The sequence below is a fragment of the Adiantum capillus-veneris genome, chromosome 7, assembly GCF_014529385.1.
Source record: "Adiantum capillus-veneris isolate H3 chromosome 7, ASM1452938v2, whole genome shotgun sequence".
In the NCBI taxonomy this organism is placed as follows: Eukaryota; Viridiplantae; Streptophyta; class Polypodiopsida; order Polypodiales; family Pteridaceae; genus Adiantum; species Adiantum capillus-veneris.
This window is the reverse complement of record NC_140937.1, coordinates 121,536,380-121,559,799: the sequence shown is the minus strand read 5'-3', so window position 1 is coordinate 121,559,799 and position 23,420 is coordinate 121,536,380. Positions and strand designations below refer to the sequence as shown.

Sequence of the window (23,420 nt, the reverse complement as noted above, 5' to 3'; positions counted from 1 at the left end):
CGGCAGGAAGGTGATTTGATTCGTTTGGAAAGTCTCCATTGGAGTCGGGTTTTCTCTCTTACTTTGGTCGACCGCTCCCCTCGTCACGCTTACTTTCTCTCTAGACGTGGCATTCGTGTGGTTGAGGATGTGGTCGATGAGGCCGGATAAATTTTTGAGTTTCCCTTTGCTGCTCGCTGTTTTGGATTGGGCATGCATTACCGTCAGTTTTGGAGAGAGCTTCAAAGCATGCTGCTCGACCTTTTGCCTGTTTCACCTTTGCCTGATGGTGATCGCATGTTTGATTGGGCCCTTCGGGACACGCCTTTTCAAGATATTTCTACAGGTCGAATTTATGCTCTTCTTCTACCACAGCCATGGCTTGATGGTCATTGTAATGCCATTTGGTGCATGCACAAATCTGACCTCTTGTAGAGGAGGCTCCTCTCTGCCTTGTGGAAAAGCCATTTGCCTTTGAAAGAGCGCCTGTTTCTTTGGCGCTGTTTGCTTGGAGTGCTTCCCGTCAGCACTTTTCTTCAGGCGCATCATAGTCGTCCTTCTTCTTGCGTTCGTTGCTCAACTGCAGAAGAGGATACTTGTCATTTTTTGTGAGATTGCTGCATTACTAGAGACTTTCTTCGCCGTGTATCGGCCTGTATGTGGCTCCGTTTTCCTGGGGTTGTCTTTCACAAAAGGTTCTGGGCATTTGGCATTCTGTCACCGACACTACAACGTTTTGCGGTCTTCTTTATGTGGGTCAGATACTTGGCTTATTGGACCTTGTGGAGTCAGCGCAACGCTTACATGTTCCATCATACTTATGCGGACCCATTCCCTCTCTTCAAGCTTTCTCTTAGGCAATCCATACAGTTTGCTTTGGAAGTTGGTGATATCACCTTAGAGATGCATCAGCTTTCATATGAATGTTCTTAGCTACTCTCTACAGCTGAGTAGTTCTGGGCTTTTCCCCTTGTATATGATCCTTTCAGTGGGTTTTCCTCGCTTTGAGGTTTCCCACTAGTAAATTAATCAAATCGATTTACAAAAAAAAGTGTGTTCATTACAGTTGCACGGCTAAATCATTAGGGAAAATTTGGACTCTCAAAGGGGCCCTATAAGGACTTTGACTTTCTCTCCCTTGTCTAAAAGAGACGCACGGTAGAAATTTTACAAATGAAATCAAAACTTGTCGGAACTTTCAGAATTAGAATATACTCATCGAGCTCTATCCATTGATATATAGCATGCCATCATTCTAGAAGATTCCATTTTTTGATGTGACAACTCTGTCTTATAACCGGAATCTCTCCCCACATTTAAGCTTTAATGGGGAGGCCATACTTCTATAATTCAACTGCAAATTTGTCGGAGTTTGTGGATTTAGAACCTACTTGCTAAGAGCTTTCCTATGATATGTTGGTCGATAGGGTTTTGACGAAGCATTCATGGACTTTACCGGTTTGCCCACTTTGGAGAAGAGATACAAAGTCAAACATCCTTATAGGGCCCCTTTGAGAGTCCAAATTTTTCTTAATGGTCACTAGCACAGGACAGGCAGTTAGTTACAGCTGGTCTGGAGTTCACACTGGACGGACTCTCGCCTCGGCAAGCCAGTGACACATGGCAGTGAAACGGATGGTGGTCTAGTGGCAAGATAGGCTTAGCTAAATTGGGATATTTGGCTAGCAGGTGGCGCTTTATTGGATACATATGTGTGGCTGGTTCTAGTTGGGGGGACACCCCATCATCATCATCCACTTTCTATGGTCTAGAGTCTCGAGTCTCGACACCCTCACTCAACGAGGAGTTCCTGGAATGGCTTGGAAAACAAATATTTTCCTGACCTTGTACCCACAAGATGGCGCCCCCTTGCTCAAGGCCGAGTGACAACAATGATCAACACCATAAAATGGCTATGGAAAGTGGAAAAATACCTAGTTAGCGTCCTATGCACGGATGAAGTTCTCAAGGAAGCCATCAATTTTTTTGGTTCAGGATTGACGGCTTCCTTGTGCCCGAAAGATGGCACCCCCTTGCTCAAGCCCCAATGACAACAATGACCAACACCAAAAAAAATGGATATGGAAACTGGAATGACCAGTACCTAGTTAGCGTTCTATGCACGGATGAAGCTCTCAAGGAAGCCGTCAAATTTTTTGGCTCGGGATTGGGATTCCAAAATCAAATGCACAAGTTCGCTAAAGAACAGAGACAAAGGCAAGCTTGACAAGGCAAGTACAAGTGCTCAGCTAGCTGCCTCGGTACCCTCGAGGTCCGAGAGCCGTTATAAATGAGAGAAGACTCTTTGTTTTGCTCGAGAATGTAAAGCCAAAGGCAAAAGCAGGAACTCACAAGAGGACAAAGGAAAAGGAAAGCTGGACAGAGATAACGGTGATAAAGATTCGACATAGGAGATTGGCAGGGCACACGTGATGGCCGCCACAATGGCCACGACACCAGATTTCTGGCAATTAGCGATTGCCGCAACTAGCTTCAGCTAGGGAGAGGCTTGTGAGTGGTAGAGAGGGGGAAAAAGAAGCTCTCCCCAAATTATTTGGACCCATGTATTGGAGTTCAAGTTATCAATGTTTGAACGTGTAGGTCGGAGCTCAAGGCACATGCAACTTGCAAGTAACCAATGCATCGTATAAAAACACTATGCATGAGTGCACCAATCCATTGTGGTTGGCCTGATTATGGACCATATGTGTTTCAAAGTTCATTGTCTAGAGGAATGTTTGGACGTGATGTGTTCACAATTCACGAATGGGAATTCTTGGACGTAGTGTTGTCTATAGTTCAATTTTTCGTGAGACAACTGATGCTCAAGATGGAATTTTTCTCGGGTAAAAAGTTGGTGAAAGCATAACCGGGGTGTATCCAATGGAATGTATAGTTGTTGGGGTGTCCATGGTAGCTTCTACATCGACTTGGCCTTCCTACATATGTCCACTATGAGTTGCAGAGAGGGTGCTAAAGTTACAACATCTCAAGTGAATAGCCCAATGTGATCCCAATATTTATTTTGGCTTTAGGTATTTATTTTACTTATTTGTCTAACTCCGGGGTAAGGCAATTTGCAAAGGGGGGTACTTTTTTTTTCCGAGAAAAAGATCCTTCCATTAGTTAATAAAATTGCCCATAGGGCTACAATCACCTCTCCTAGAGAGGGCTACATAAAAAACAAGGGGAGACTCTCCCAATGAGAAAACAAAATACATACAATGGCGGCTAAATCAAAACATGGGAGGAGGAAAGAGCCACACAGGTAGACGGTAGTGTCATTTGGGTCCACCCTCGACTATGGTGAAGAAAGGCCCTGGGCGCCAGAGTCATAGAAAAGCCTCTCTGCACTCCCGCATGCGGTCGGAGCTACCTAAGAGTCTCTGGAACTGATCCATGAGAGTGTGAGTCAGCTCCAACCAAAAGTCACAAGAAATCTTTGTCGGTGGGACACGACGAGCCTCAAAGTGCGGAAGCAACAAGCCCACCAAATGAACCTGAGTGTCAGGCCACGCACGAGCTCCCAACACACCTCTCTCTCGCTGTACCACTCTTGGGGGGTAATCTTTGTGGCAAACTGAAGTGAAGGTTGACCCCCCTGAATCACTATCATCCTGCTGGTGTAGGCTAGCTCAAAATGGAGTGCAGGGTCCATGAGGGTGGACCAGGCTGCAACACCCCAAGTGTATTGTCGCTCTGTGGAAAGAGCTGGCATCAGCCAAAGAACCTGAAGCCAAACCTGTTGTGCCATGGGGCAGTCCCACAAACAGTGACGCTGACTCTCCAAAGGATGGCCACAAGCTGCACAGACTGCTAAAAAGCAACTATGTACTAGCCAGCTCCCAGCTTCTGTAGCTCTGTGTGCAACTAGCTACTGGAACAAAGTAACTCTCCTCGGATATCTGGAGTCCCACAACCGCTCCCAAAAACCTGACAAGAACTTAGTTGTGAGACCCTCCTCCTGCCAATGAAGTGCTATAGCAGGATGGGCCTCTCTCCGTGCTGCCAGTATATGGCATCCCATTCGAACTGTGTACTGAAAGAAGGGGATCCCAGGGTGATCAGGTAAGGAGAAGGGGTCTCTCCAGAACCACTCCAGGGTCCCACTGTATTCGTGCCAGAGGGCAGCTCCTCCACACCCAAAGCCACCAGAGGCGTGTCTCAAGATTTGTTGGGTCAGGATCTATGACACAAGTCCTCCCACAAATGCCCAAGCACGAACTCCAATGAGGACCTCCAGTTGCGTGAAGGCCCCCATCCATCTAGGAGTTGTTGTCTCTAGAGAGGTGAGGCAATTAGCTGGTAAAGCCTCTGTAATGTCCTGGCACATGCTCTGCACCCCCCTCATGCTTTGTAGCTGGATGTTCTGAGCCTCCTCGGATAAACTGGAAACTAGAGCCAGTCGCCGAGAGTGCGAGCTGGACCCTCTGCCATGGGACCCCAAGAAACATGAGACCTACTACCAACCAAGTGGCCTCTCTGAGTGCTAACCATGGGGCTCCAAACAAGGGGCTATCTCAAGCGCTCCTCCGCACAAGTGGGCTGATGCTGCTCCAGGCCACTCCTCAACTGCTCCCAAGACCTAAGCACGTAGCAAAGTGATGATTCCTAAAAGAAGATCTCTCTGGAGTTGGGCTCCATCTCTCTGCACTCCTCATCATACCAACTATTCTGGGGCATGCTCCCAGAATGTCACCTCCGACCCGGCTGAGTGTGTGGGTATGCCTCTGATGCTGCACCATGCAGTGTCTCAGTGAGTGAAGTGGTGCACTCCTCCACTGAGAGGCCAAGACTAGCTGTGCATAGACAACTATAGATCTCCTTTGTATAAACCGAGTCGATCTTTGGTGTAAATGTATAACGGGTATGTGACCTGTCTACTGATGTCTGGGCTGTACTATAGTGAAATGAAACGGATAATGTCAAAAGAGCATGATCCACTGCTACGCCCACTAGTCTGGATCTCACTATGAAATCCTGAATACAAGGAATAAATCTCTGTTGTGCCATAACATAGTCCAATCTACTGGCCCCATGTCTGTGTGAAAAGCATGTGAAACCGGCTGCTCCAGGAAATCGCTGTAAGCCATTAAGTATGGCTAACCCATGTGTGGTCGTCATCTCCGTGACGTATCTCCCATACTCCGTCTGCTCTCTGTCATGTGAGAATCTGTCAAGCCCCAAGTCACCCACATCCAGCTCTCTAAGCATCTCATCTGAAGTGTCGTAGAAGACTGTCTGAGAGTTGCTCGCTCGGGCAATGAAGTCCCCTAGGAGGATAATATCACCATCCTTAGAAAACTCCCATATATCATCATCTAGTATAGAGAAAGGCGACTGTCCTCTAGGTGCAGCATATACTGACGTACTAAGGGGGAAGTAACATATGGCAATGTATAGAAATCGGCCTGTCTCAGCTTTGAGCCTCACCCACATGTATCTAGCATGATCATCTCTCCGTACAATATGAGAGAGATATAGAGAAATGAAATGAAATGAAATGTTATATTAACGTCTTCAAAAGGCCAAAATGACCTATGAGACCAATGTGTTACAAAATGGTGAATCTAATACCATGTGTGGGTACAAAAGAACTAGAACAAAGATACTACTACTACTAGAATCCATCCTCATCTACACTCAGAGAGAGAATGTAGTTGCTCGAACTCAGACCTTCAACTTGTATCCCTATCCTGTTCGCACAGCCTTTCCTTTCGCCCAGCCTTCTCCCCACCTTCCCCTATTGCTTCATTGTGATGTTGCAACTCTATGCGCTTCAATTTGCTGAGAGAGAGAGAAATGAAATAAAACTCCTATGCAATAAATTACCCAGTGTAACTAATATTAAACTCCCTTATTAGAATCCATGCTTCTAGTGTTAGCTTCAATTTATGGGGACGTCTATCGGGTAAGCCTTTAGCTTACACTTGTAGTGAGAACAATCCTAAAAGCCAAGCATGCACCATTTATTTGAGTAGTCACACTTTCCCCATGGACCCCTATAAGTCTCACACTCGTTACTGATTATAGCCACATGCAACACATTATAGCCCACATGCTACTTGTAGCCCACATACTATTTTCCTTCCTTTTCACCATTTATTACCACCTTCCATCTTGGTCCTATATAAAGCCACATGCTAAACTTGTACTATCTCTTGATCGAAGGCAATCACTATATTCATTACCAACATGAATGGTTCATTGTGTGATCCTCCATAGCTCAATTCTCTATTCATGCCAAACCTCAAGAAATTCATTGCTATCTTGAGAGTGCCTCCACCTAGAACCCTAAGGGATTGCAAAGCCTTGTTGCTGATACACGCTATCATCTACATATCATCCACATTATGTTGATATTGCAAGAATTCCTTACACAGCTCACCATTACATCATCCTTCAACTAATTAGCAAAGGTTAGCGAAAGATTCCATCCATTTTGCGCCCAATTGGTTTTCTCCATATCAAAAGCATACAGATCCTAGCCTGACTGCAGTAAAGGATAATATAGCCTAGTGTATCTGACTACAGTTCTAGTGTTTAGCTTGTAGATGGACGACCATGCTTGTATATTGGCAAGTGAGCTAGCACACGGGCTTACATTCCTACTCCTTAAAAGGTTCAGAGAGTTGTTTATAGTGTGCTCAAAGTCCATAAATGCCAGGTAAAAAGGCTTTGCAGCAAAAAATAAGACACCTATGAGCCTCTTTTAGATAAAGGAAGATATTATGAATGTCTTCACCTAACCAAAATTCTAAACATGACTCTGTAGACATATAAAAAAAGCTATCAGACCCTTTTATTTCAATAGGTTAGATAATCTAGAACTGACATTTCTATTTCAAAATCTCACGAGTCCGTGAGCCTACAGGAAGTGTAAGCCGATTAAGAAGTTCTACACACCTCATGCTAGTTCAAGAACTGAGAACACACTTTGTAAGGAGAGTGCATGCTGATTAGCCTTCCTACACTTCCCAAGGATTTTGAATTGAGTGGTAGCTCCAATCATATAAACAATGCCATCATTTACAACGTTGATGCTTTGTTGGCTTTGTCTCAAATTTATAAGCAATCATTTTTTTAATTCTGAAACACAATATTATAAATAGTGATTGCAAACAAGTCACTTCCGACATATTCAGAAAGAAGTGTCTTGCAGGGCTGTTCACCTGAAAAACTTCAAATCCTTGTATGAAAGCTGCCAACCTTGCTAAACTTTGCCTTCCACTACCACCAACACCCACCAGCAACGCATTCCCACCTGGCTGTTTAATCACACGGCAAATCCTTGCAATATGGTGGATAGCAAACTGAAATAGCACAAGATTCATCTGCTTGCTAGTGACAGCATTATAGTCCTCAAGGTAGTTTTGAACAATTTTCATCAACCCTTCTTCATCAGTGATTTCATCATACTGCATGCACGTAAACAAAAGTACATCATAAAATTACCCCCCAAACGAATTCAGATTGACTGGAAAAATATTGATAAGTTCTAATTCTCAAGAATTTACTTGTGCAGGATCAGCTCCAGGAACCATAAAGTCTCCCGCAATAAGGTACTTCAAAATGCCAGGGCTTGCATCTCCTTTTTTTATTTCTGAGTGTGAAAAACTTGAAAAAACTTTACCAAATCTTTCTTTGAAATGCTTCTCAAGCATTTCAGCTAGAAGCTCACATAACCACATCCTGTCTTTGTCATTGATCAGTCGATCATAAAAGATTCGAAGGCATTCATGCACCCAAAGCCGAATTATCTTGTATGGGTTGTCTAAATCTGGAGGTGCAAATTGCAAACCCAGGAAAACCTGGAAATTTTCAAAACTACAATCTTTTTCACCACGAGAGCAAATAGACCATACCAATAACAATGCTATCTTTAATGTTGGTCCTCGAGAATGAGAAAGCTATTTTGCACACAATGACTTTATGTATCTCAAAGAAAAAATATCATTATTAGAAACAAGGGAAAACTACCAGAATACCCCTCAAATTTGTGGAAGTTCCCAAAATACCCTTATAATTTGAAAAATTCCTGTAATTTGTGGAAGTTCCCAATTTACCCCTATATGTAGGAAGGAGAAGATCGTGCTCGCTGAAGCCCAACACCCCCCCCCCCCCCCCCCCCCAAACCCTACTTGTCATCGCCCCCCCTGCCTCCCTACGCGCCTGCGCCAGCCCCCTTTCTTGTACCCCCGCCCTTTCCGTCATGCGCGCAGCTCTGCCCTTGTGCGGACTGTGCCGTGATAGCAACGCCCTTCCCTCTCGACTTCCCATCCATCGACATCGACTTCTTCCCTCTTGACTTCCCTCTTAACTTCCCATCCATCGACATCGACTTCTTCTCTCTCGACTTCCCTCTCAACTTCCCATTTCCATCGACATCGACTTCTTTCGTCCACTTTTGGGCTTCAGAATCTGGAGGCTCCTCCCGCTCCACCCCAGAGGGATTCGGATGCAGCCCCCTCACCTGCCCCCGAGGACACCCCCATCAGGATTTCTCTTTCGCCAGAGGAGTAAGCGAGCTTAGTAGCAGAGGTAGAGAGGCTTCAGGCCACCTCTATGATCCCGTTCCAGCCATGGTGAGCTCAGCGATTTATTACCGACCCGCCTGCTTGCAGATGTGGGCACGATCCAGGATATTCAATTGCTAGGATGTGGACATTACCAAATAGAGTTAGAGACGGCATAGAGTGTCTCACAGGCCATTGAGATGAGCCCCTTGGACATACGAGGAGCTCGAGCCTTCCTTATCCATTGGAACCATGGATTTGATCCAACAGAGGCAGTTGAGAGGGCTGAGTGTCTATTCCCAATCACAATTTGCTTCCCGAGTCTTTGACGAAAGTATTTTCCCTTACTGTCCCAGAATGGAGCTTTAGTGGGGTCGGTTCTAGAGCAAGTCGTACAACAGCATCAGTTGTTGCAAGAGCAGCTGGTATGCCTTCAGTCAGAGTTCTGGTACCAGATATCTCTTGCCTGCCGAAGGTAGTTCAGCTACCTAAGATTGGCGGGGGATGGCTCGATTAGAGAGTAGAGCATTTGGGGCTCCGGAACTAGTGCTTCATTTTCCGACAGGTTGACCACCTAGCCAAAGCCTGTCCTTGTCGGAGACCCCAGGCTCAGCCTCAATCCCAGACCCAGCCTCAGGCGGTGGTTGCAGCTTCGACTTCGCAGCCAACCACAAGGACTCACTCCCAGAGGGCTATAGAGGGACCCTCCCCACCTGCTGTTGCATCAAAGTGGCAGCAGGTTCAGGGACGACATAGAGGGCGACAGCCTCAACAACCTGCCCAAAGGTAGGGCCAGCAATAGTAGTGGGTGCCAGTGCTGAATCAATTTGAGGTACTACAGACAGAAAGTCCAGGACAGCCTATGGACCAAGAGATGGCAGAACCACCTTCCTCACCCCCACCCCCACCCTTGCCTTCACCTCCTCGAGCTCCTCCTCCACCCCCTTCCGCCCCACCCATCATCCCCACAGTGTGTGGGAGCAGCTTGCTCCGTATTCCCCCGGTGGAGATAGTGGCTCGCCTGTGCAGCCCTCGTCCTCACTTCCTCCCCCCCTCCCCCTCCCCTCACCCCGCTCCCGCTGCCATCTCCTCACCTTCTCCATTGCCTTCTTCAGAAAGGCTACCACTCACCTGGCACACTCTAGCAGTGCGGCACTCATTGAGTAGTGGCTTTGCTCGTGGGCTAGTGGAGAGGGTCACGATGCCGATTCGAGCTGCATGTATGTTAGCGATACGGAGTCAGCTACTCAGCTTTGATTCTTGCTAGTGAGCCGCAGCATTCAACTATTCTTTTGCACGCCTATCTGGCAGCGAGGAGACACATGAGCCTGCACCTGTGCGGGCTCACATGATCATCCTTCCTGCACGGGGAGAGGAGGCAGTGGACTCATGATTAGCCTTATCCTTCTTGTTGTGTGGAGCAAGTGACAGAGAGTGGACCATGGACCTGTCTTCAAAGTGCCTACGCACACAGGTAGTAGAGTTCTCCCATCACGTGGGAGACCTTGATGTGATAGATATGCTTGCACGCTTCCCATTACACTGTTAAAGGCAGGACGGATACCTGCAGGGTCAGACACTTAGTGATTCGCATAGTGGCTAACCTAGCAAGGCCTCCAGTCTATGTATGCATACATGAGGATGAGATGACGAAGCCCGCGGCTCTAGCTATGTCACATACCTACTAGGGGATAGTGCGTAGCGCGTGTGGCACTCAGGGGGGTCAGATTCGTAGTCGCTCGGATGGAGATTATTCTCCCTCCAAGTCCATTGCGAAAGGTCGTCGGACTGTTGACACAGCTACTTCCTTTATTGGCAGACCATGAGGATTATCTCGTGGAATGTGCAAGGTCTTGGAGATTCACAGTATCTACGATACAGAGTCAGGCTTCGCCAAGAGATTCAACGCTGCTTGGTAGGTGGTACCATTGACATTTTGATGCTACAGGAGCACCATCTGAGTGATAGCTGGATTCGCCAATATGGCTCAGTTCTACAAGGCCGGTGTGAGCATTGCTGGTGAGCAGTTTTTGGATGCATCAATGGGCAGGGGGGGTGTATGTATGTTTATTGCGGACGCTTGGCAGCAAGCCATTGTGGTCAAAGGTATGATTGTGCCAGGCCGAGCAGTGTTTATGACATTGAGGATACATGGGGATCTCATTGGGTTTCTCAATGTATATGCGCCTAATCAAGCAAGTGCTCGAGCAGCTTTTTGGACTCAGATTATGGATGCACTACCTGAGGTGGATCATTGGTGTGTTGGAGGCGACTTCAACATGCTAGAGGATCCAGCAGACAAGGTTGAAGGCAGTCATGTGACAATGCACGAACACAAGTTAGCAGCATGGGAGAGGCTATGCATGGCACTGCAGATGTCGGATGTATGGCAGCATGAGGGTTTTGCGTGCTCGCGAGGCAGCTTGAGCTTCTCTCGGCGGAACTGTCGATAGGGAACCAACGTGTTTAGGTTTCATCGATTCTATGTAGGAGACTTTACTAGGGAGATAGGCGGGACCATAGGGATCCTGGCTGGCACAGCATTCTCACATCATGCCCCAGTGATTCTTACTATTGAGGAGAAGCGACGAGAGCCTATCATGCAGCTACAGATACCAAAGAGACTCCAGCCTGTGGCTGATGAGATAGAGCACATATAGCAGTCTAGCCAAGATACAGATTTAGATACAGCAGAGAAGTGTGCCCAGGGGATTGCGTCCCTCAGCACCTTTCTCCATGAGACGGCTTTGATCAGATTTAGTGAGAGTCGCAAGAGAGAGAGTGGACTGCATTGCAGTCTAGCAGCCATTCAGAGATTGCAAGAGAAGTAGCCTGGTTGTGGATGGTTAGAGGATCAGTTACGCCAGGCCAGACAGGAGGTCAGCGAGATAGAGTAGCAGAGACATGAGCTCTATTATCATTGCCACGCCTCGCTGATGAGATAGAGCGCAGATGGAAGTCTAGCAAAGGTATAGATTTAGATACAGCAGAGTAGTGTGCCCAGGGGATTATGGACCTCAGCACCTTTCTCCATGAGACGGCTTTGATCAGATTTAGTGAGACTCGCAAGAGAGAGAGGGGGGACTGCATCGTAGTTTGGCAGCCATTCAGAGATTGCAAGAGCAGTAGCCTGACTGTGGATGGTTAGAGGATCAGTTGCGGCAGGCCAAACAGGAGGTCAATGAGATAGAGTAGCAGAGACATGAGCTCTATTATCATCGCCACGCCTCGCAATGGACACGATTGTGGGATCGAGTCTCAGGAGATTTTTTTGAGATCACTGGGCCTCGCCATGCACGGCCAGGGGTTAGACAGCTGGGACGACCTGATGAATCATTAGTCACTAAGCCTAAGGAGCTCAAGGGGATTGCTACTAGCTTTTACAGAGATTTTCTCAGTGCTGCACTTGGCCACATATTCAGAGTAGATTCACTGATCGCATGAGGCATCCATTGGCACAACTATTATCTGAGGAGAGATTTTTGAGGCATTGAGGGTACTCCTCCACAGTAGCTGCCCGGGAGATGATGGCTTGACACCAGCTTTTCATAGACGATACTGCGATATCTTGGGACCAGGCTTACGCAGAGGCTTTCAGCATGGACACAAGGGTGATTCCACAACGATTTTCGGAGGGGCTGATTTTTCTTACCCCCAAAGGGAATGGTGTATCTAATGACATTCGGTAGTGGAGGCCTATTACGATTCTTAACACCGTATACAAAGTCTTAGCTAAGAATTTGAGTTTGAGGATCTAGCCCCTCCTAGGAGAGATGATTCATGCTACCCAGACTGGGTTTGTCAAGGAGCATAGTATCCTTGCTATTGCACTAGCTCGGCTGCTTGGTGAGGACTTGTTTATCCTCCTTGATTTTGAGTTATCCTCCTCCTTGATTTTGAGAAGGCATATGATAGAGTGGACTGGAGATTTCTTGAGGGCACCATGCTGCGTATGGGTTTTGAGCCTCGCTAGATTCGAGGGATTGCGGCTCTATACTCCACTGATCACAGTCACGTGTTGATGGCAGGTGGTCGAGGGCCAAGGGCCCAGCTCTGACATGCTCAGTTAGACAGGGATGCCCCCTTCCTCTTCTTGTTTGTTGTTGAGGTCAAGAGTATGTATTTGCCTACGGAGGAGGTTGGATTACACGGGCTGCAGTTTCCTATCTGTGGTGAGGATTGGCTGGACTCGGAGTTCGGTGATGATACAGGACTATATATACATGGCCAGGAGGCCAAATTGGAGAGAGCCGAGCAAGCCTTGAATGTATTTTGTGTGGCTTCGGGTGCGCTCATTAATTGGCACAAGACGGTTTCTTTTGGGGTCAGCCAGTCTCCCACTCCTGAGTGGAGCCCGGACCCAGGATTTCGTTGGATACCCTCTGGCGCTGCAGTTTGCTACTTGGGTTGCCACGTAGGATAGGAATTATCTCCAGAGCAGCAGATTTCTCAACTTCTTCTGTGTATATGGAAGAAGATTCTATATTGGATTTCTACGAGACTATCCCTAGCTGGGAGGGTCATGGTGACCAACCAGGTTTTGTTGGCTACTATGTGGTACATCACTTCATGCTGGCTGATCAGGAACTTTCTTTGATCAGGGCTAGACAGCCAGTCTGCCTGGGCCAAAGTAGCTTGGTCGGTCATCACTCTACCCTCGGCAAAGGGGGGCCTAGTTATCATTGATCCCATAGATCAGAGCACGGAACTACTAGGGAAGCTCATTGTGCGAGGGCTTCTTCCCGGCGCCGAGCCGTGGAAGGAGTTCTTGCTGCAGCGGATTCAGGCCCGAGCTCCCCTAGTAGGTGGCATTTGGGCCCTAGAGACCTGATGGATTTTTAGAGGGATGAGGACTGGCTTGAGCAGAGGCTGGGAGGATCCCTTTTGCTTTGAGCATATTACGGGCTTGGGAGTTGCTTCGCCCCGGCCTATAGCAGAGACATGCTTCTTGCATAGAGTAGAGAGCGACATAGCTTTTGATCTGGAGCCCCACTGTGCATACAGAGCAGGGACATATGTTGGGATCCAAGCCGAGATTGGCATGGGAACCCTTGGCTGATGGCCCAGAGCGCAGCTTTGGGGATTGGAAGGCTTTTTGCAGTCTTCAAGAGGAGATACAGCTAGAGAGGTTGAGCCAGTTTCGGGGCGGGAAAATCATGCGGCCAGCCCTCACAGCACAGTGGTATGAGCCCTTTGAGCCACTGGCCCCGAGATGGATGGGGGATTTTATGAACCTGGAGACCTTGATCGCAGTCAGAGCATGTACAGAGGAGGGGCAGTGTCTCTTCTTTGAGGTTGGAGCTGAGGGGAGGCTGCAAAGAGTGGAGGCAGAGTCTCATCTGATTGAGGGCAGTAATTTTTAGAGGGTCGCAGGGTTGTGGGTGCTGCTTCACGGAAGTGTCAAACAGACCCGGACCCAAGAGTGATTCACACGCACTTGGTGCCTATGGGTCTATGGTTCTCGACCTCTGACACACTCACAATGGGACCCAAGCGAGTGGATGTGGGAAAACCCTATGTTTCCCCAGGGGCTCCAGACATATCCTTCTTTCAGCACTCAGTGCGTCTGGGGAGATACATTTTGACGGTGCGGCAGGTAGCCACCCAGCCACTGCAGAGCATTGGCGACGACAGGGCCTATCATAGGAGTTCTTAGAGGACTTTTGGTCGAGACTATAAGCTCGGCGGATTTCTACTTTTAGTGGCTGGTCGTCCACAGAGGGACAACAGTGGGCACCTGGCTGGTATATAGTGCACTCCCCCTACTTGCTGGTTCATATGGCGATCCAGGTGCAGCAACGCGATAGATGGACGGGTGGAGCCTCTGGAAGAGACAGATTGAGCGATATGGATAGAGATGATCCACACCTTCAGGGGACTGTACGATTGCATCCGGGGGACCTCGGATCGAGCGGAGTAGGGGCTCCTTGCCTTTCATGCTACTTGGGAGGGTGGCCTGTTCTACTCCTGTACAGCAGGCATTCCTTGATGGCATTATCGCCCACCTGTGTGGATTTTTTTCCCACCCATTGTACGATATAGCCAATCTGGATATTTGTTGTACATTCCGATAGTAAGGGGAGAGTCTCATCTTTTATCTAGCCTCTTGTACTCTATCCTAGAGGGATTCTAGCCCATTAGGCAGCTTTTCTTATATAACCAATGAAAGGATCTTTCGGTGGAAAAAAAAATATGAAAAATTGCCAAAATACCCTTGTGCTATTTCTTACAATTAATTGCTCCAATTTTCCCAAAGATAATATACAAAAGCATGAATACATATTTATAAATTTGTTAGCCAAAGATAATTATCTACATATCAAAAAACGGTAGCATTTGTCTGTATTAATATCGAGCCACCTGAGTCCATAAAACCATTGAGAATCCGCATTCTGATATACTAAATGTGTTGAACAGTGTTTTGTATAGAAATTTGTAAAAGATTATCGCTTTTTACATGTTTTCTGTTATCGCGAGGGGTAGATGGGAATTTTGAAAGATTTCAAGCGTATATTGGGAATTTTATTCCAAACTTGGGGGGTATTTTGGAAATTTTTCAAACTACAGGGGTATTTTGAGAATTTCCACAAATTTGAGGGGCATTTTGGTAATTTTTCCCTAGAAACAACTTAAGGGTGCAAACCCCTAACCCCATCAAAAACCAGGAGATGACAACACAGACTTGCTACCCTCCAAAATAGGACAAGTCTAAACTCAAGGGTCTATGAAAATTTTTGCGTATACAATGTCATTTGTAAGTCTTCTTCCTAGCAACCTTCCAAGCTGTAGAAAGGCATACTCTTAGACTCCGGTAAGAAATAAAATTGTTCAAAATATGCAGAACTACCACCAGGACAACTGACAGAATCTCAATCCAAAACTATCACAAGAGATCAGTAACACATCAAAGGTAATGCTCTCAGAGCATAAGATCGACAGGCGCATCAACCACTAGCTGTCACTAACTGTGCATAAAAAGTCAAAAAACTGACCCAAGACTGCTAACATGGTGTTAAATGCATCTAGCCCTCTCTATACATGTCCTATGGCGAGGCCACGAAAAAGGGTACTCCAGCAACGTGTATCACCAAAAGGATCTCAACATTCAAGAATCCCCCAGCTCAAGAAAACCTCACACTATCGACCCTCACAAAAGGGTATGCAGACAAGAAACCAGCCCAGTCTCAGAAAGGGCCTCTGAACCGAGTCTCAAAAACGGTTGGGACTGCCAAAAACAAGCCAAATCGGCTCCACAAAAGGTACATATGGTAGTTTCCACAACTCAACATACATTCACTGTCAACAATACTGCAACTCATAGCCAAAGAATTATTGATCAACCTCAACAAAGACTGCCATTTCAGGGGAAAGAGGAGGGACAAATGGAAAAACAGGAACTCCTAAATGGGAATCTGTCTTCAAACATGTGTTGTTTTTGGCACCACCTTCCGAGCAGCAATTAGCTTCCCTCTTTGCCTCGCTTCTAGATTTATCCACTTTTGATCACCACCTCCCAAACAGAAGTTTTCTTCCCTCTTTGCCCCCTTTCTTCTAGCTTTATCCACTGCTCATCATTGTTTCACCTTTCTTTGCCTACAAGTTGCTTCTGCACTTCCTGCCTACTGTTGAAGAAGATCTTGTAGATCGATTTCCCGTAGTCTCTAATTTACATTGAGTGCAATTGGATGCAACATGACGACTTCTACAGCAATGAAATTGGACAGGTCCATTGCCATTAGTAGCAAGGTGTGCACCACCACGAGGACTTCGCTTACAGCTTCCTCATGGTCGATCCATCATCGCCCGCCATCAGATTTCTCCTTGCACTCTTTAGTTAGCTTCAATGACCTCTCCAGACTCAGCCTGCCAACCCCTTCCCCTCTCCCAACCCCTAACCACGATGCATGGCCGTCCAGCCTCAGACCACTGCCAACCCCTTCCCCTCTCCCAAGCTTCCCCTAACCACGATGCATGGCCATCCAGCCTCAGCCCACTGTCTTACCCAACCTGTAGGTAGGCCCTTCATTTTTCCTTGCTCTATTTTGTTAGCTTCAATGACCTCTCCAACCTCAGCCTCTACAAACATGATCCTGTCTTTACCCAATCTGTAGGAAGGCCCTTCATTTCTCCTTGCTCTCTTTTGTTAGCTTCAATGACCTCTCCAACCTCAGCCCTGTTGAATTACATGAAATCAACCTTAGGCCATGATACAAGAATATGGGAAAAACCTACAGCATATACAACGAGATCACTGGGAAAAATCCTATACAACAACAGGATTTAAAAACTGCATGATACAATCAGTCAAGAATGGCATGAAGTCCAACTAACTGCATGAATCTGTTAGATGCTCTATCCACACCCAGCGATGCAGCAAAATCATTCATTCCAACCTGTACTACCACCATGACTTCATGTATCATAAAATACATGCAGCATCCTCCTGTAGCCTCTCACATGTTTCAAGGGGCTGAAGAAATGAGGATGGGAGGATTGAGAGAGCTGGCAATCCTGTCTAATCCAGATGGCTCTTCATTTCATTTTTGTATTCCAAAGAGTGTATATGATGTATCTCTTCCATCTGTTATGTATTTATGACATAGTGACACGATTTTTTCACAGGAAAATATCTCTTACCTTGCCAAGGTCTCGCAAGTTAAATGTGTAATGAGATTTTTCTGGAGTTGGTAAGAGTTCACGTTGGACAGTTTGATAGATTTCAAGAGTTGCAGCAACCATAGGAATTCTTAGTTTTAGAATATTCTGCGAATATCTAGACCTCTTCATCCAGAAATCCACAAGATTTGAGAAGATCCTGAAAGTACTCTACCATGTTATTTGTTTCTGTAAAAAAACCTCGATTTAGCAATATCGCAGTCCAGCTGGGATATTTGCAAAATACCTGGATAAGGTTGCATCCGAGAATGGTGTGATACAAATGACATTGAAGTGACGGAGATAACGGTTCGTAACAGGGTTTTTACCACCCCCAGGTGGGGCCATTGCTGCGAGAAACTGTATGTCCTCATTTTGACGAAACATGAGATCGTTTCTGTCATACCTGAAGGCAAATCACAGCAAGATAGTTTAAACCACTTGCAAGTTATTTGAGCAGTTGTAACAGGCTGTGATCACTCACCAGCCCTTGTGGTCCATCCATTGCCTCAACAGCTCAATAGGGGGTTGTGCACCATACTTCTCTAAAGCTGGCATACTCAAATCATCAACAAATATTACACACCTCTTCCCTTTCTGTGGGCCAAATACACCTTGTTTCCTTTTTACCAATTTCCCGTCAATGATGTCTTGAGTTTGGTTTGAACTGGTCTGTGCTGAAAAATTGAAGAACACGGACTGATATCTGCAAGTTTAAAAAAAATAAAAGATCATACATCTTGGATGAACAGCAGGGTTGAATGACAATCAAGATGAAATCAAAAGCTTTACTTGGAAGGATCAAGCTTCACAAGGTATTGTTTAACACAAACACTTTTCCCAGTTCCAGTTGGCCCAACAAGCATTAGAGGTTGTTGATTTGTAACAAGAGCATCCATAATGTATGTATATCTTGCACTGTCTGCAGTAGGAACCAAAATCTTGTAAAACTCTGCATCAGCTGGTAGAGCTGTTTCATCAATTAAATCCATCCACGTGCCCCACTTTCCACGATCTTTTCTAAACACAAAATCATACACCAATTTCCCGTCAGGAAATGGTGAAGCCACTTTACGTGCAGGTGCAGTAATGTATTGCTTGTATTCTTCCGGAGGCTGGTTGGCCTGATTCATAGCACCATCAAATTAAAAAGCGCACTCCCTAATAATAGTCATACTTGTGATGGTGAAGGTGTATTTTCCTGTGGCATGTATTAACATAACAACAAAAATGGAATGGCTTTGTAACCAGATAAGATGTACGCACAATCAGCTTTCGTAGAAGAAGATCAAACTTGCCCCTATCTGAATTGTCTATGCAAGCTCCTAGCGACCACACCAGGGAGAAAAGAAAGATGCAATCAATCCAGCCAGCTTTTACGTTTGGATCCATCCGATCTGCAGATGCCTCTATAATGTGGACAAGAGTAGTACAGAGATTAGTTGTACAGTAGTGCAACACTGAGAAATTAGTCAACCAATACTAGGCTGCACTCGGAAAAAAATTTGAAGAGATTTATTGGTTGTATGTTAAATAGCTTGAACTTAACAAGATCAACAACCATGCTGAAAATAAGTTATGTATCTATACGTATATGAATATTGTAGAGATAGAGTGGATTAGTGAGAGTAGCATTGATGTTGTGTGTGTGTGTGTGTGTGTGTGTGTGTGTGTAATCAATGAGAGCTAAAGACAAAATGTAGACTAGTGAACTATTGATAGCGTGTGTAGCTCTCCACCTAGGATGATGACGTATATGGTGAGGTTTTACCCCATGATGTCACCCTCTATGAATGCCTATTGCTTTGTGGATTTTCGGAAAGCTTTTGATACAGTACCAAGGGCCAGATTGATGCGCAGAATGCAAGAGTTAGGGGTCCCCAAAGAGATTATCTGGGGGATCATGGCCTTATACGGGTCAGTAACTGGTTATGTACGTACTCCAGAAGGGGATTCCGACATTGTTCATTCCACCATTGGAGTAAAGCAGGGATGCCCACTGTCCCCTACTTTATTTGGTATATATATAGATGACGTATCAGACTACATTGATAGAGAGGGTGACAGAGGTGCTCAACTTGCAAGGTCATGGATCCCTTTGTTGTTGTATGCAGATGATATTGTATTGATAGCAAAATCACCAGATGGAATGCAAAGGCAGTTAGATGCATTACATAAATTTGCGGAGGACATCGTACTGTCGGTAAATTTGGGTAAAACCAAAGTTATGGTGTTTAACACCACACCGCAGTGGGTTAGGAGATCGGCACCTACATTTTCATATGGCCAGGATACAGTAGAGTACACAGATGCATACACATACCTTGGTGTGGTATTTACAGGACCGAAGTTTACTCTTAAGAAAGCAGCGGATGCTAGATTGTCCAGAGCCTTTGCGGCCTTGGGAGGGTTGGAGAGGATGTGTTCACAAGTGCAGTTTCAGGAACCACGAACAAAACTTTGGCTCTTTGATACTGTGGGGGCTTCAGCTATGCTTTATGGGGTCTAGATTTGGGGACCATCTGTGGATCATGATAATTGGAAGTCAATGGAAAGAACTTTGGTATCTATGATTTCCGGAATGATTAGAGCCAAGGCCTCCGTGCCACACGCGATTACTCGAGCGGAACTAGCTTCCCCTCCGATAGAAATTGAAGCTCTTACCAGATCAGTGTCCTTTATGCATGGTTTGTGGGATACAAATATTTGCCGATATACTAGATTGGCCCTCGAATCCTCTCGACAATTAGCAATGAAAGGAGATACATCATGCTGGTATGCACAACTGTCCTCGTGGTTTCAGAGACACGGATCCAGTATGGAAAGATTACCCCCCTTCCAATACTCTCTCGAGGCTTCATCACTGGCAATCACACGAACGGAGATTAATAAAATCATCCGCCAGGATCTTATACAGTTGGACACTAAGAGGACATGGGTAGACCCTACACAAGAATTGGGCACGAAGATGGCCAACTACAAAGAAAACTTCCTACAGCTATCTGAAGATGGTTTTGTGATTCGCCCGAGGTACATGGATACCCACCTGTCTCATGGTTTGAGATGTGCTATTGGTCAGATTCGTACATCCTCACCCCAGCTGGAAATTGAATTTGGCAGATTTAGGGGAATCCCACCTGAGAGCAAAATTTGCAAGTTATGCGGAATGGAGCCGGAGACAGAATTACACTACATATGCCATTGCACCGTATACTATGAGATACGTGGGCGTTTCCATTGCCTATTTAAAGAAGTCTTTGGACCTCTAGATAGAGTCATGCAATACTAGGATCAAAGATGCTTAGGCCTGTACCTACTGGAACTACATCTGCACAGGGATAATCTAATGAGAAGACAAAGAGCACTACAGCCTCAGAGGCAGATCACAGATTTCTTCGGATCGAGAGAAGCAGGAATGGAAGGCGAAGCAAGAGGCCAGCAGCGAGCACAAAGGAGTACCCACATTCATACCAAAGGCACCCTCATAGACAGGGCGATTGAGCTTAGGAAATCGAGACGACCACGATCGAGATGCAGAAGCACACTTCACCGGAGGAGACTACAACAAAGGATTAGAAGCATTCTAGCCAAACACCCAGAATGCTCCTAAGAAGTTTATTTAATACTTTGTATTTAGTTTTCACATTTATTTTCACACTTTCACACTTTTCACACTTAGTACTTTAGTACTAAGGTACCCAGACATTGTAACAGATTCACCACTTTTGTATCAGTTTGGTCTCATAGGTCATCCTGGCCTTTTGAAGACGTTAATATAACATTTCATTTCATCTCATTTCCCCTTGCGATTTGAACTGGTGACAAAATCGCATGTCCTAGCCACTCCAGTTCATTCGTTTGTTATGCAAACAAGGGAGAAATAATGGAGCATTATTTATAGAATAAGGGCTGAATAATAACCATACTCTCCGTGAGTTCTGGTCCCAAAAGGGAGAGTATAGTCCTCAACATTCCTTGCACCAGATTTTGTTCCTGCAACAATACCACAAGTCGGTAAGGTATGATTTGGACTCCTAATATCATTAGGAGCATTCAAATATGGCTTGTCAATGTTGCAGATGCCGAAATCTTTACCTGCATCGGCATAACCAGCTTAGAATATTTTTGTAAACATTGCAAGCAGGGAGGCAGCAACCAGTCGCATAACTTTACTATTTGCTCACAAGGCTTGCCACTCAATGCTTCTGGAAGTGAATTCCCCCAAGACTCTAAGATAGGTTTCCAGCCAATAGATCGTGGCTCAACATAAACCATTCCACACCGTGACACAGTAGCTGGAGATGCAGCTGCAAGGTCCTGAACCTCAAATATAAGGTTCATAGTTGTGGACATCTGAATAATTTCTCCACTCATAAGGCACAACTTCTTGTTATCATCCAAAACCTAAGATTAAATAAGAAGCATGTAAATTGTCTGAAAGGTAACCATTGTGGCACTTGCAAACTTTTACCTTACTACATCGTAGGGTTCTTTTTAAGGGTTTGATAGAAAGAACTGTCTGATTACATTATAATAACCCACAGACGCACTGCAGTACAAGCATCAGAAAAAAAATATACGAAAATAGTCGACAAGAGCCACAGTAGGCTCCCATCCTAGTACGCATTTACAGAGTTACTTCAAACAATTTCAAAACTTGGTTTTGGTTTCCATGCAGCTCTAAAAACAGTGCACTTCTATACTTATTTATCCTGCACGTAATTGATGTTACCGTATTCATGTTCTCAATCCAAATGGCATCAACAGGACCATCAAAAACAAGCCATTTTCTCTCAGGGCTAGGATCTGAAGCTTGGTTTCTGAACAGTCTTGCTAAGACACCATCCGTCCACTCATGAGAAACAGGATCGAATTGACCATAAAGTTGCCCCATGGTTATTGACTTTGGATTCAGTACATCATACCTGAAAGATGAATATTTATAAATTCAATATCTATTCTACGAGAATGACCAGCTTAGAGGATAATCAAGACTTGAAACTCTATATAGTTTCGTACGCATTTTGATGTTTACCTCGTTTGAAGCTCCAGTCCTTTCTCAAAAAGATCTGTCAAAGAGGCTGCTAGTACTCTGTACATGCTAGTTTTTGCTCCAAAAGAATGACCCACCAGCATTAAGCCATGTCTTACCACAATCATCTCATACAGCTCCAGAACTTTTGTGATGAATGTGTCAATAGGTATTAAGCCCATTTTCTCACTATTCGCTTTTATTGCTGTGATGAAGGCGTCATAATCAGGCTTTGGTAGCACCTGGTATGTAGCAGAAAGTCAATGAGAACAGGTAAAATCTTTTTTAAAAATGCAAAAAGTGCAGTAAGGTATAGCAAGCAGCACATAATTGTGGTGGAAAACAGGCCTGAGATCCCCTCCCTCTGTCCTGGTTCAAACATAGGTCTTACATGCACATTCACAGAATTCAAGTGGGAACTTTATTTTTGAGCGGGTTGAATATGTAGACTTACCAAATCAGTGCTATTAACATTGTACTTTGTCCAGGGAAACTGGCCCTAGGCTCCCCACCCCAAGGCACCGGCTGCCTCACCTCAGGTTCAAGACCCTTGCAAGAGAGACAAGCAGAAAATCTCACCTTTCAAGGCAAGTAGCAGACACTTGGTGCCACAAAGTTGATATCATAGACAGAGCAACTTGAGATACATCCACTGAAGGTTGTCTTCTAGGTCAGCAGTGTCACACAAGCAACAAAAGTCTGTTGTTCGTATGACTAGAACTGGATGGGCAACTTGCATCTGAGTAGTCAGAAGCCTAGCCCCCCTGTGGCAATCTTCACTCGGTGCTCCCTCCTCCTTCCCCTCTTATTGTCTTCTCATGCTAATAACATATTCCATGAACATATCCCAGGAGCGTTCTACCACTTTCTACTATATTTATCAGTACATTGATATCCCTTTCCCCTAAAACACCACTCTTTTGCCCATATTCATTCCCTTGTCCCAACCTCAGCCTTCTCCACCTCCACACTGCGTGCCCACTTTATATTTTTTCTGATCAGAATTTTCACATTTTCTTGACAAAATACTCACCCGGAATAAACATAACAAGATTTACGTGAGAGATCAACATCTCAGGCCTAGATTTGTTGACTGTAATCAGAAAAAGTTTGTGTTGAACAGGTACCAAAAGAAGGTTGCGAAACCTTGTATAGAATACATGTAATGCAGTTGTACATTTTGATATTGAGTAAACCTCTCACAAGTCTTGGCATTGAATGAGCTCGGATTGAAAATA

General features: G+C 45.4%; 1 protein-coding gene across 1 annotated transcript in view; it reads right to left on the bottom strand.

The window, feature by feature from the left end:
• LOC147454535 (uncharacterized) overlaps window positions 1–23,420 on the bottom strand; it is a 291,300-nt gene that overhangs the window by 187,149 nt on the left and 80,731 nt on the right. Inside the window, exons 21-31 of the mRNA XM_086516456.1 lie at window positions 22,186–22,424; window positions 21,883–22,075; window positions 21,246–21,554; window positions 21,077–21,143; window positions 18,417–18,559; window positions 17,943–18,274; window positions 17,635–17,856; window positions 17,398–17,556; window positions 17,133–17,310; window positions 7,497–7,790; window positions 7,152–7,397 (exon numbers count right to left, since the gene is read on the bottom strand). Coding sequence (XP_086372582.1) covers window positions 7,152–7,397; window positions 7,497–7,790; window positions 17,133–17,310; window positions 17,398–17,556; window positions 17,635–17,856; window positions 17,943–18,274; window positions 18,417–18,559; window positions 21,077–21,143; window positions 21,246–21,554; window positions 21,883–22,075; window positions 22,186–22,424 — 2,382 coding nt within the window. The remainder of the gene's footprint in view (window positions 1–7,151; window positions 7,398–7,496; window positions 7,791–17,132; window positions 17,311–17,397; window positions 17,557–17,634; window positions 17,857–17,942; window positions 18,275–18,416; window positions 18,560–21,076; window positions 21,144–21,245; window positions 21,555–21,882; window positions 22,076–22,185; window positions 22,425–23,420) is intronic.